Source organism: Aulonocara stuartgranti (genome assembly GCF_965226115.1).
Source record: "Aulonocara stuartgranti genome assembly, chromosome: 17".
Classification (NCBI taxonomy): domain Eukaryota; kingdom Metazoa; phylum Chordata; class Actinopteri; order Cichliformes; family Cichlidae; genus Aulonocara; species Aulonocara stuartgranti.
The window spans coordinates 13,504,429-13,517,741 of record NC_138953.1 but is presented as its reverse complement, the minus strand read 5'-3'; the positions used below and the strand labels follow the sequence as shown (position 1 = coordinate 13,517,741).

General features: G+C 42.4%; 1 protein-coding gene across 2 annotated transcripts in view; it reads left to right on the top strand.

The window, feature by feature from the left end:
- The window catches only part of phactr1 (phosphatase and actin regulator 1), a 45,421-nt gene that overhangs the window by 19,634 nt on the left and 12,474 nt on the right, over positions 1–13,313 (top strand). Inside the window, exons 1-3 of one of the 2 annotated variants that reach the window (XM_082509654.1) lie at positions 5,337–5,687; positions 9,262–9,426; positions 12,676–12,756. In XM_082509654.1, the coding sequence (XP_082365780.1) occupies positions 5,414–5,687; positions 9,262–9,426; positions 12,676–12,756 (520 nt within the window). In that variant the 5' untranslated portion in view covers positions 5,337–5,413. Of the gene's footprint in view, positions 1–5,336; positions 5,688–9,261; positions 9,427–12,675; positions 12,757–13,313 lie in introns of those variants that run through there. The other variant, XM_082509655.1, reaches the window with a different exon arrangement.

The window sequence follows — 13,313 nt, the reverse complement described above, 5'->3', positions numbered from 1 at the left end:
GAAACTTAGAAGATAAAACACATTAAGTTTCTGTTGCTTTGCTGTGACAGTTATTTTTTATTAAATTATTTTTTTTACAAATGTGTCTATTTTAAGGCCTGCAACTTCATAGTAGTGCATAACTAGCCTTAACATCATACAGTAATGATCGTAGAGTATGTATTTATGTGTCTGTATGTACCCTATCTCCTCTTTAGCGGACAGGACAATCTCAAACAAACTTTACAGTGATCATTAACATCTGTATTTTTTCATATAGATTGTGGTCATTTCATCGTGTTACATTCTCAATTCGCATTCGCATTCAACATGTGTCACCCATACATAACCAAAAGTTGTATCTGCAGGAGAATTGTGTCCGAATCACCACTAAATACGGAATAAAGAATGTGAAAAAGCACCACAGGCCTGGTGATTAAAATAGGAAGTTATGTACAGGTTAAAGTGCTCCACAAGAGTGTTGTTCCACAGTAACTCGCCTTCATGTTGTTGTTTACAGTGGAAACGTTTCAGAAAAGAAGTCCCACATTTTGGTTTTTAATCTATGCACTTAATCATTCGTCTCCTGCCAACAAGTAGACCTTCAAAGTGGAACTGCTAAGCTAAGTTTAAGCTCCGTGTATTGTATGCTTGGACTCATATAGCAGTTTATCAATCTGGAGTTTGTTGTAGAGTGTATACATGACAGTAAAAAAGAAAATAAATACAAGCATAATAGAACCACTACTACAACATCTGCAAATGTGACAATAAATGGTTTGTAGAGATGACACACTCTGCCAAAAGCATGTCATTTATAAGGGAAACTAATGTTGCTGCTTAGACTACTGCATAGAGCAACACTTTTTATGTTTTTTATTTTCTTTTTGAGGGCACTATAAATGATAATATGACTCAATGCATAATGAGTAGTCCCACTGCTGATACATTATATCTGAATACATTAAATGTGCAAGTATAAACCAGTAATGTGAATCATACCTACAGTCTGAGCTCTGCCAGTGCACAGTGAACCCACCTCGCCTTCCAGCCATATTTAGTCTTAGCGTATGTGTAAGTTAGTTGGGGGCATAGATTTATTGATCGTCCTCACCCACCGCTGCTCTTGTATCCCATCTCCTCCTCACTGGAGGAAGCAGCAGCACCCGAAGAGAGGTATTAAATCAGGCAAGTCATCAGAATAAGCTTGTGGAGACACCTGTGTGACACTTAAGGAGTCATGGTGGTCCTCACTTGTATCCCTGCTAAATTGAGCCTCATCCACTTCATCCGACCACTTCATTGCTCTAAGTCTTCTTAAAGGACATTTCTTTTATTTTACGCCCTTGTTTTTACTCTCAGCTAAGTGTGAGAGCTGTAGGTCTGATACTGAAGGAGGCGGGATCACTCCAGATGCAAGGCTTGTTCAATTAACAGTGCGCCTTTCATCTTGTAATACACAGCCTTGTACTTTGATTTTGAAATCCTCCATGACTCATCGTTTGCAGCAAGGAAAATGGAGCATGTGCTTTGTTAATCTTAGTGTTACATAAATACGTAAGCATCCACACACAATTCACACAATAAATAGCCTGAAATGATTGACTGTATAAATACAGGTCTAGTCAGTCAAACACAAACGCACATCCAAGGCCTACTAGTGTATTCCTGTGCATCACAGATGACTGTTGCAATATGAGGTTGATAGCAGATGATTAGACAGTGACTCCTCCTAACCAGCCAGCACCCTGCAGCTCAGTCTGTCACTGTTTCAGAAAGATGGATTAATGTATTTTACCTATTTGTTGTAAATGAGCGCCACCTGCTGGCAGAGAGTCGCAGCTACAGGCTGTGACCCTTGCTTGGCCTCCACAGAGAATATGCAAATTTCTCTCTTCATGCTTATTTTTAAAAGGCTTTCCAAATTTAACTTTTGTTTTCATCTTTTAAATCTTGGATCTGTTATGTGTGTCATTTTTTCTTGTTGTTTTTACTGATCAGCCACCCACCCACACACACACTCACACACAGCTATGCAGCTGTGAACCTCAAGAACATTTCAAGATTTCAATCTGCAACCTGGAAGAGTTAGTCGCTTCCAGTAAAACTGTGGATTTATTTTTGTTTCATACCACTTCAAATTCAGTGTTATTTACAAATTAACACTGACTAAAGGACCGTTATATTGTAAAGTAACAACCTTACAACATTAGAGAGGGAACCCCAATGATCAGACATGCAATAATCAGGTGATGGTGGGAATGGTAGAACTGGTATGTACCCTGCACTGGTATGGTGAAATGATCTATTGGGATAATATAGCACTATATTATATCTATATATTCGATTTTGAGGCTACAGTTTGCACTTGTTCACCAAAATTTGAATGTAGCAGGTTGGAAAAATGTTGCCTGGTCTGATGAGTTTTGATTTATGTTGCAATATTCAGACCTGAGTAACCATCTCCATCACTTTATGACCACAGCTCACTGATCTTCTAATGGCTCCTTCCAGCAGGATAACATGCCATGTGACAAAGCTCAGATCATTTGAAACTGGTTTAAATCAATAAAGATTGATTGATTGATTGATTGATCTTAACATGACAAATAACAATAAGTTCACTGTACTCCAGTGGCCTCCACAGGCACTAGACGCTCAATCCAATATCTTTGGGAGGTGATGAAGCGCAAGGTGGCTTACATGCATAACAGCTGACAAATCTGCAGCAACTGTATGATGCTGTCATGTCAACATGAACAGAAATCTCAGATGAATGTTTCCAGCACTTTAGTCTTTGTCTTAGAGGCCGTTCTGAATGGTAAATGGCCTGCATTTGTATAGCGCTTTTCTAGTCCCTAAGGACCCCAAAGCGCTTCACACTACATTCAGTCATTCACACACACAGGCGATGGCAAGCTACATTGTAGCCACAGTTGCCCTGGGGCGCACTGACAGAGGCGAGGCTGCCGGACACTGGCGCCACCGGGCCCTCTGACCACCACCAGTAGGCAAACATGGGGTTAGTATCTTGCCCAAGGATATTTGGCATGCAGCCAGGAGGCAGCCTGGGATCGAACCACCGACCTTCTGATTAGTGGCTGACCTGCTCTGCCACCTGAGCTACAGCCACCCTACAGCCTGTAGCTGAAAAGGAGGCAAAGGTCCTGGCAAAGTGTGTCTAATAAAGTGGCCAGTAAGCGTATATTCAAACACATAAAAGGGACAGCTGTTCGTGTCACACTCAGGCAGACTACGTGGCTTTGCTTCTGAATGTAAAAAGTCATTCCCTTGGTTTTCCAGGTTTTCCTTCTTTGGTTTAAAATACTACATCGTTAATGTCCGTGCTTCAACCTCATTGGCTAAAGCGGCGACTCGAATTCGCGTCATTGATCCGCGTGCAGACTGTGATTGGCTGCGGAGATGGGGGCTGGAGCTAGTTAAAGCTAAGGCTGGAAAAATAGGTGGAACCCAGAAAGGAAGTGGACCTTCAAAATAAAATAATGAAAAACGAATGATAGCCAGACTAACGATGCCTAGAGGATTATAGGCTTTCTTGTTAATAAAGCACATCTAAGCCTACATTGTGGGTTTTTTTTAAATGCAGAGTACCTTGTCATTTTTCCGCCACCAATCAGTTTTGTTTGAAATTCATTAGCTGCAACAAAAAAGCAGCTTTAGATGTATTTTGCATTAGGTTTCTCAGAATGTATTAAGTTATTTTTACCTGGATCTTTAATCCTATTTGCTAAAAGTCTGGCTTCTTTTATCAGTAGTAAACTAATACATATTACGCTATGTAAGCCAGCAATGGACATTTGCAAGCATGCTGTCAATGCTGTTTCTTTTTTTGTCCACACAAGCTAATCATGTGCTTTAACAATCATCTTGTATTTTGAATTTTCATATAATGGTTCATTGGTGGGTACAGTAAATGGAACACTGAGTATCAGTCAGTGGAGCCACAAACATTTCAGCCTGTAGATATGCGTTTTTTCCTCTTCCAAATCTTCTACTCGTCCATTTGACAAATACCATATAGGGAGTGCTATTTAACCAGCTTTAACTTGCAAGCTCCGTTGCAGCTCACCTCCACCTCACCTTCTACTTAACACTCTTTTTTGTTTGTTTGTTTGTTTGTTTTTTTTAGTTAATAGGTAAAGGGGGCGATGTGGCTGATTATTTTTCTTGGTCTTTCTAGGTTGAAGTGGAGCAATATTTTTGTTGTCACCAAATACATATTCCACATAAAGATGACAACTTACAGTAACGCCTATTTGATGTCACTATTCAATTTTTCTGCAGAGACCATGAATTGCATTCAGTGATTTATTGCTTTTTGTAGTGTACGTGTTGTAAACAGGGATTTCTGTAATATTTTGCATGAAAGCTCCAGTTTGGTTAAGATTAGAGAGAGATTATCCTAGGAAGAGTAGGAAATGATACAGGTGGAGTGCATGGTCAGGGCATAATGGAGTTTTTTTTTCTCTGTTAGCCTGACAATAGACAAGACCCAAACTTGTGGCAAAAACAAGTACAACAACACAGAGAGCCTCATTCTGACACTGTTGTGTCTCCCTTCCCAATTTAATGGCAAATGCAAGAGGCGATTCAAAGGATAAAACATGGACTAATATAAGATTCCACAAGACCCAAACTTGTGGCAAAAACAAGTACAAGTTTAGATGCTACAGCTGTTTAAATAAAGTGTAAGAAGTGGCCTGGGCCGGATTATCCAGTAGGCATGTCCAGGGGCCCATGCGCAGTTGGTTCATCCAGGAGTCATTCATTTTTCCTGCCTCTTTCTCACACTGCTGAGGCTAGTGTGGGCTGAGTACTTCCAGTACTTTGCCAGAAAATTGGCATTTTTTTATTCAACAAATTTAGGATGAAAACACTGCAGTTAGTTTTTGAGACGTTCAGATGTTCAAGCTAAGTGGGAGGTAAAACATAGTAGCAGCAGCTCACTATCACAGTGGATTCATATCACAAGACTTTGAAGGTGCCAAAAGCTGCCCTCCCTAGAGGACGACCTGCTGCAGCTCCCAGCAGAAGCAGCGAGTGAAGGTGTGTTGTGAGGGTTACTTTTTTCAGTAGGATACAGTCAGTACTCTTCATCCTGTGTACACATTCCTTTATGTGTCTGATGAGAGAGGGGGGGGGGGGGATCGTAGAAACTAGCTGGCTGGGGTTCACCGAAAGATTTGTGGCCGGGGACGCGTGTAACCTGGTGACATGGTTGTGAAGGTACCAGCTTGGTTGCAGATCTGAAAAAGAAGAGCACAGCTTGTGGGCTTTTATTTTGTAGGAACTGAGGGGAAACAGCGTCGTATGTTGGTTGACTTGCAGGGGGTGGACAGAGCAGCAAACCGTTTGAAATCCCCTCTAGCGGAGCAGAGGGCGAGAGGGTCTATTCCTGCAGTCCAGCTCAAACATGGCGGGCTGTGGAGGAGACGTGATGTGCTCGTGGTCCGGACCTAAGACCCACGGCACATCCTCAACCCCGGCGTCCGAAGACGGGGAGCTGAGGAAGAGAAGGAGAGCTTTCTGCCTGACCAGGATGAAGTCCCGTAACAGCTCCGAGAAGCATCAGCTTCAGCATCATCATGAGCCCGCCGCGAACAACAACAACAACACGCCGTTCATGATCCACTGCAAGGAGATCAAACACATCTGCAGCAACTGCCGAGGAGCCGAGCCGCTGGACGGTGAGACGCTTCAGGTTGCTTTGAGAGCAGGAGGAGTACTCCTGCTTTTTAAATGATTGTGCTCATCGCTCCCTGCCTGCTGGTGGGGGTCGGGGTCAGCGCTCAGATCAGATCCCTGTATTGAATCTGTTTTACTTTACAGTGAGGTTAACAATAGCTGATGCTGTTTGAAAGCCTCTGCTGAGTCTTCTTCGCTGTCACGGGGCTGTGGTGTGGCTGGAGCTTCACTGTAAGCGCATGATTTCAAGTCCAGTTTTTGTTTTGCTTCCCTGTTTGCATCGTGAAAGCAGAAGTTCAGGGCATTCCACGCACGGATCGCTATAGTTTCAGTTAATATAGAGAGCTGGGAAATTTTCTGGTTTTGTCTTACTGGATTCCACAAACCAAACATCATCGTATGGTTTAGTCTTTTCCCTTATTAACTGCTATAACTATCACTTCAAGTTCAGACTGTCGGTGGATTATTATCTGCACTGATGCTGATGAATTTTCTGTCAATACAGAAATCAATTTATGGAGCCATCACTGCAGCAGTTCATCTCAAACACACACAACGTCAATAGTTGCTCTGGCTTAAATAACAGAGATCAATAGCTAATCATAGAATCTGTTCATTTAATCAGCTTGTGGTTTTATTTGAAAACCTTAGCGTGTGGATCAGTGGAGGCTTTGTTCTTTAATAAAACTCAGCCACTTGATTTAAATTGCTTAATCAGCCACCGGGGATTTAGTGAGCAGCCCTTTCAAAACCTGGTTTTACTGGCACGATTTGTTTGAGAAGAGATAACCAGAACTCGTTTGGAGTTTTCTTGACAGAGGATCTTCAACAGATGATCAAAAACGTCATTTTTCAGTAAACTCAGTAATGAAGAAACTGGTTTGCAGTGACAGTAACATTTCCTCTTCATTTATTGTTTACTTGAAGATGTTTCAGACTGTTGGCGTTCTTGTTTTTCCTCCACAAATCAACACAAGTCAAGTCAATTGATGCAACAGCTGGTGCCAGCATAGACTGTATAAAAAGATGACAGTGGCTACTGCTGGTCAGTGAATTTCATGCCTTGTGATTAACAAGCCGTTAGTTTCAAAAACATTTGCTCATTGGCTAAGTTAGTGATGGTGAAAATGTTAATGCCATCCACTGTCAAGAAACCAGTGGATGGCATCACAACAGCTACTCACATCTTTTATATGGTCTGTGGGACTGACACTCTTTTGGAGACAGCCTCAAGTGGCCATCAGAGGAACTGCAGTTTGGGGGGGTGGCGAGTCTTATTTTGCTTGATGCCCAGTAGCAAGGCCATTTAAAAAAAAAAGAGAGAGAAACAAAAACTAAAACTATGAATCAGCTAAGAAATTCAGTCGTAACACAGGCCTTCCAGCATCGTTGTTTTGGCTGAACCAAGTTGTTTTCGAGCTTGTTGTTCAGTGAGTCAGTGTTTTGAGGCATCAGTGAGATAACAGACCCCAGGTCAGACTGAAAGAATGTCTCCCTGCAGTGTGAGTCTGAGCCCTCTGACTCACTGCTGCTCTCGCTCCACTGCTTGTGGCGAGGGGGGGTTGGACTACACCAGGAGGGAGAAGACACCTTTTGTGTAAGGAGACAAAAGATGAGACAAACACAGTATGTCATCACCTCAAAATCTGCATAGTTTTGGGGTTTTTTTGCAGTCGAATGATGTCACTGTTGTCCTGGAAACACTAATTTTACTGCTTTAGGTGCTGGAGACGCTTCATTGAGAGAGCCTTTGTGCAAGGGAGGTTTCCGTGAGCTCTGACGTTCACACAGGGATGCTACACAGACTCAGAGTGTCTACTGAGGGGTTAGGGAGGGGAGGATGAGGGGGGGCTGACTGGATGTTGTTGAAGGAACTCTCAATGGCAGGTACAGTGTTGGTGCAGATTTGAACTGACATCTCTCTTCCAACAAGGCCTCCCGAAGGATGTCATCGCCTCCCGTCTGCAGCTGCCTACCAGTTTACACATGGCTGGTTTGTCCATCAACTGCTGATAATGTTTCAAATAGAGGAGAAATCACTGGCAAAAACACAGCTTCAAAGATTTTGACTTAAAGGTAGACTGATGGTCAAGTCGTACTGTATTTTTGTAATAGAACTGAAGGCAGTGATAATATACAACAGTCTTTTATCCATCCATCATCCATTGTCTCCTGCTTATCGGGGTCCACATCACAGGGACAGCAATCTAAACACACATGTCCAAACATCTCTCTCCTTAGCCACCTCATTCTGGGGAGCAGTCAGGCTTTCCCAGGCCAGCTGACAGATGTAATCTCTCCTCAGTCTGCCTCCATTTGGCCATGCCTGAAACACCTCACCTAGGAGGCGTCCAGAACCTCCACATCTGTCTGCTTTTGATGTGGAAAACAAGCATCTTTGACTCTGAGCCGCACATGATTTTGCAAAACATTCCTATGTTTTACTGCCAGATTTTCCCTGTCATTCCTCAATTACTTGTACAACATTCCCAGTTGAATTAAGTTTACTTCACCCAAATTCGAAACATTCCATGTGTTTGGATTCATTTCCATCTTTCCATTCATCTGTCTGACAAGTATCTGTTTGCACTGCATGCTTCTGTCGTGTGTGTGCAGGTTTACATCCTCTGCTGCCTGCTGAAATGTTGCCTTCCTTCCCCCCCTTTATTGCTGCTGGCTCTGCCCTTGTTTTGTAGAGGATGTTGTGTGTGTGTGTGTGTGTGTGTGTGTGTGTGTGTGTGATGGGAAAGGTGTAATTTCAAATGGAAAATCGGAGCATGCTGTATAGAGTGGCCTCCAGCATGATTACTTTGAGGAAAGTCCCTGTGGGGTGGGGGGAATTGTAGCTCAGAGGAAGAGGGTTAATGGAAAACATGGGAAAGGGAAGGCTCACAGTTGAAGAGGTTATAATTCTATCAGATTTTCACCACTGAACCCCCCCCCCCTTTGGTCTGTGTTGTAGCTGGCTAACTCCTCTCTGTCCAAGTTTTTCTCTCCTCCTTCTTACATAAGGTTTCTGCTGCTGTGGCCACCTGACACATTAGCTGTGATTGAAAGCGATCCAAATAAGCTTTACCTGACTTGATTATGCAAAACCCCCCTGGCAGAAAATGTCCTCTGACATTTGAAGCAGAGAGCAGCGATCATCTGTTCTACTTAACTGTGGGTTAAAAGGGTCCCATTATCAGTTAATAAGCTATAGAATAATAGCTCATTTACTTTGTGCCCACCTGGCTGAGGCTTTAATAAAATGGTCATTAATCAGATCATTATCCAGAATGATTTCTTGAAAAAACAATTTTTGGGTCATTACCCGAAGGTCTTCCTTTTATGGCGATGTTTATCTGAGAAAAGGCATCAGGTTTTCAAATTTGTGCTACACTCTTCCTAAAAAAGAACTCAGACTATATCAGTCACCCAGATGCCAACTGCCAGTCGTCATAACGCCAAATATCCGAACAAATACGTTGTTGTGCTAAGCGTTGGAATAAAAAGCGCAAAATTAAGTGAGTCAAAACCACAAAAACAATGTTTTTATGCATTTTGTTTATCTGCTTGTTAATGTTGTCTTTTCAGCTGAGGAAGTGGAGAGGTTGGCAGCGATGCGCTCTGATTCGCTGGTACCGGGTACGCACACGCCCCCCATCCGGCGGCGGAGCAAATTCGCCACCCTGGGTCGTCTGTTCAAACCCTGGAAGTGGAGGAAGAAGAAGAGTGAGAAGTTTAAGCAGACGTCTGCAGGTGAGAACCAAAACTCTGTAAACAGCACATCTGCAGGTCGGCAGCCAGCTCTGCGCCTTTCTGTCCTCTCTGCCTCACTCCCATCTCTGACACCTAGCAACAGCCTTGAGAGACGCTGTCCTTTAAAATGTTAGCATCAAAAGTCTACTGTGCATGGTTGTGTCTGGCTATGCACAGGGAGATTTCATGAGTCCAGTCATTATAGTCTGATACGTCATATAAGCAAAGAATGGCTGTATGTAGATATTAAGCAGGAACAAGTAATATCAACCTTCATTTGTCCACTGAATTCAATTTTGGAAGTATACATAATGCGAATGCAAAGGTTTGTAGCTGGATTGGAATCCTGGACATTTCCATTAGACCATGAATGCAGCATCTTTATTTAGCTCTAAAATCCAAGTGAAGAATAATTAATTTTCAAATTGATACCATAGGTGCATCCACTAAAACTCTGGAGTTTGAAGTTCAGTGACCTTGACCTCAAGTCAGAGGTCAAGTTTATTGAAAATCTTGTGAATGTGATAACTCACGAAGGAAGTCACCTAGGATGTTCAAACTTATAGCTTTGACCTGTGACGTGGATGGGCTGACCTGTGTGACAGCCCATCCATGTCAAGAAAAGTGCAAAACTCCATTTGCTGTTAGATCCTCATTAGTGGCATCGCTGTCAGTCATTAATGAGGCTGCTCTCTCACATGTGTATCCACTCAATAGAGGATCCTGCTGCTTTCTGATTCTGCAGGTATGTAATAAACTCAGAAGAAAGACTTCTGCTAACAGCTGGAAGCAAGAAGGTAAACGTCACCTCCCACTTGTTTAGTCAAATTCGTGAGCTGTTACAGGCTCCGTCTTCATCATAAAGACTTTTCTACAGATAAAGAATAGTCAGCACAGCGGAAACATAGTAACTGATTTGTATTCTTTCAGTTTTGGTGCCCTTGTATATTTGGGATCTAGCCTCATAAATCAGAATGACTGAATTTGTGCTTTTTCTCAGGTGGTGTGATGAAATGCATAAATGCAATAAACATTGGGATCAGCCAAACTGCTATTCCAGACATCAGTGTATTCGTGTTCTTACACAATGAACTTATACTTGACTTTTTTTAAATGCTGTTGCTGAAAGCTGTTAATTCCACTGCTGTTCAGAGATGCCAACACAGCAGCTGTGGAAGAATTGATCATTAATGTTGGCCGTAGCAACAAGTGAGCTTCAAATGGAGTTCGCCAGCCGACGTGTTGTCTCTTTAACAGTGAATTAACACTTCATTCAAAGCAGTGAGCAAATTTGAAAGTAGTTTCATATGTCTGGCTCGGGGCTACAATATTCAGCGAGTACTAAGCTGTGAAGCGAAGGAAAGTGTTGGATTTGGATGCCGAAATAGCCGCTGTTGTTGTTGTTTCTCAGCTGGCTGAATCATTTTACATCCTGCTCTCACTGAGCGACGCAAACACGCAGCAGAGGGGTGAAGAGAGGCTTCCTGCAGCCAAGCTGTTCCCCCAGCTGTCATAGCAGTTACACTTTTTTTTTTACCCTGCTGAAAACCTTCCTGCCTTCTCTGCACCCAGATAATGAACAGTATACGTTTTATAGCATGTGTACGTGCGCACAGGTGCTACACGTTGCGTGTACCGTGTGCTTTTGCTGCACCCTGCTGTCATGCAGTCAAGGTGCATTGGATTATCCAGATTTTTGTGCTTCAAGTAAAAATATAGCTGTGGGGTTGAATAGGGTTTACTGTAGGAAACACAGACAGTTATGACTACAATACATTGACACTGGGGCAACATATACGGAACCAGTTTTACATTGTATCCCTGGGCACTTTTTCTCCACTTTCTTTAGCTGAATCTATGAAACATATCAAAGATCACACAAAGTTTGACAGACATAAAATAGTATTATTGCATCAACAAGGTGATTCTCAAAGAAACATTGGAATGGAGAGCATTTGTTTTACAACAGCTTCATTTTCAGCATGACAGCGAACCCAAACACACTGCCAATCTAGTAAAAGCATACCTGTATGGAACTGTCAGTCATGGATTGGCCTCCCCACAGCCTGGACTCAAACAACGTGGGAACAGAAACGGAACAGAAGGGGGGGCAACATCCAAAGAAGAGCTTTGAATGTCCTTTAAAAAGCCTGAAGAACTATTTTTGAAGACTTCTCGAGGCTTTTTCCCATAAAGACAACATTAGACCAGTGCCTCTGTACCCTTAACAATGAGTGTTGACACCTCAGTGTATACATAAATAAAGATGTGGTTTGACGACCATTAGAATTGTTTTGGGGGGGTTTTCATGGTTAGCTGAATAGGCAGAGACCACGCTCGCTAACTTCTAATGAAAACCCAGTGATTTTGTGATATACAGCCTGAAATATGACAGAAACCACTCAGAAAAGAGCTTCAAGAGTTACTCCTAGAAGAGAAGTCACTAGAAAGCTGCCCTAAGAGAGTTCAGCTCTTGTTGAAGAATAAAGGTGGTTTTACCAAATACTGACATTCAAGGTCGTTACAATTTTACAAACTCAGTTTTTGCCTTAAATACTGTATTTTCATGTGTGTTTGTGCGCGTTTTAATAAATTGTTGCTTCTCTTTTCCACGGGGTAGTTCAAGACTTTTGCTCCATAAAGGCTATATAAGACAAAATGCATCAGTTAGACAATAATCCTGCATTACTATGTGTGTGGGTGATGTGTAGATATCAGTTTACCAAACTGAGCTGTTAGAAAGCAACACAGAAAAACGCATTACAAACGCCATTAAATGACTTCATTAGATATAGTGTATGTCAGGGTTTAAAAAAAAAAAAAAAAGACTTGTAGTATTGTAATATTGCTTTTATTAACTCCCCCACCCTAACACTTTACTGATATTGTCTCAAACCCTACCAATCAAAATGGCATTGGAAAAGATACGTTTTCACAGCTCATGCTGGATATGCTAGAAAATGAAAAAGTGTTATTTACGGGAAATGTTTAGGAGTGAGGAGGCGAGTAGGCATCTCTGTCAGAGGATCAGTGAACTGGTAGTGTTATGTTTGTGCGCACAGCTCAGAGGGTCAGTCACATGATATTTCCTTGGCACACAGCAGCAGTGCTGGAAGCAGCAGCAAGTCCAAAGAAACAGCTGCTGCAGCTGACTCGTTCCTCGATCCTGATAACTCTGTTAGCATCCAGCGCAGCAGCTTTCTTCCTGTTCAAGTCGTTTATGACGTCTCCTCCTCTGTGCTCCCTCAGTGTTGGAGAGGAAGATGTCCACTCGCCAGAGCAGAGAGGAGCTCATCAAGAAGGGACTCCTAAAGGAGGTCTATGAGAAAGGTGAGGCTCCACACAGCGAAGGTGAGAAAGAAAGTGGCCAGTGTTGTAGTATTAGTTGTTCTCTTTGTTTGCGGCCTGATTTTGATTTTAGATTCAAATTCAAATGTAAAGTAAGATTTTTCCGGTTGCAGCTTCTCAGTTGTGATTCATGCCTTTTCTCTTGCACTTTGATTGGTTTGAGTCTCTCACATTGTTCTGTCATCAGTGGGGTGGTGCTGTTTAAGTGCTGCAGCGCACCAAAGACTCACGCAAGCTTGTGCACAGTTGTAACTCATTTTTTAAGTGTCAGTAAATCCAGTGACAAGTTTACTTACAGCACACCAGTCAGCTTTATCATGACAAGACTGAGCTTAGGAATATGTGTGCCTGTCTGATCCTTACCACCATTCCCTCACATCCAGCTGCTCTACCTGGGTGTTTCTCCCTATCTATCTTTGAAAACTACACTGTTACGTGATTCATATTTTCTCTAAGCAAAATTTGAAAAAAATGCTACATAAGGAGATCCTTTGCTCTGTTTTTTCATTTTTTACCTACTTTTGAACACCAATGTGCAT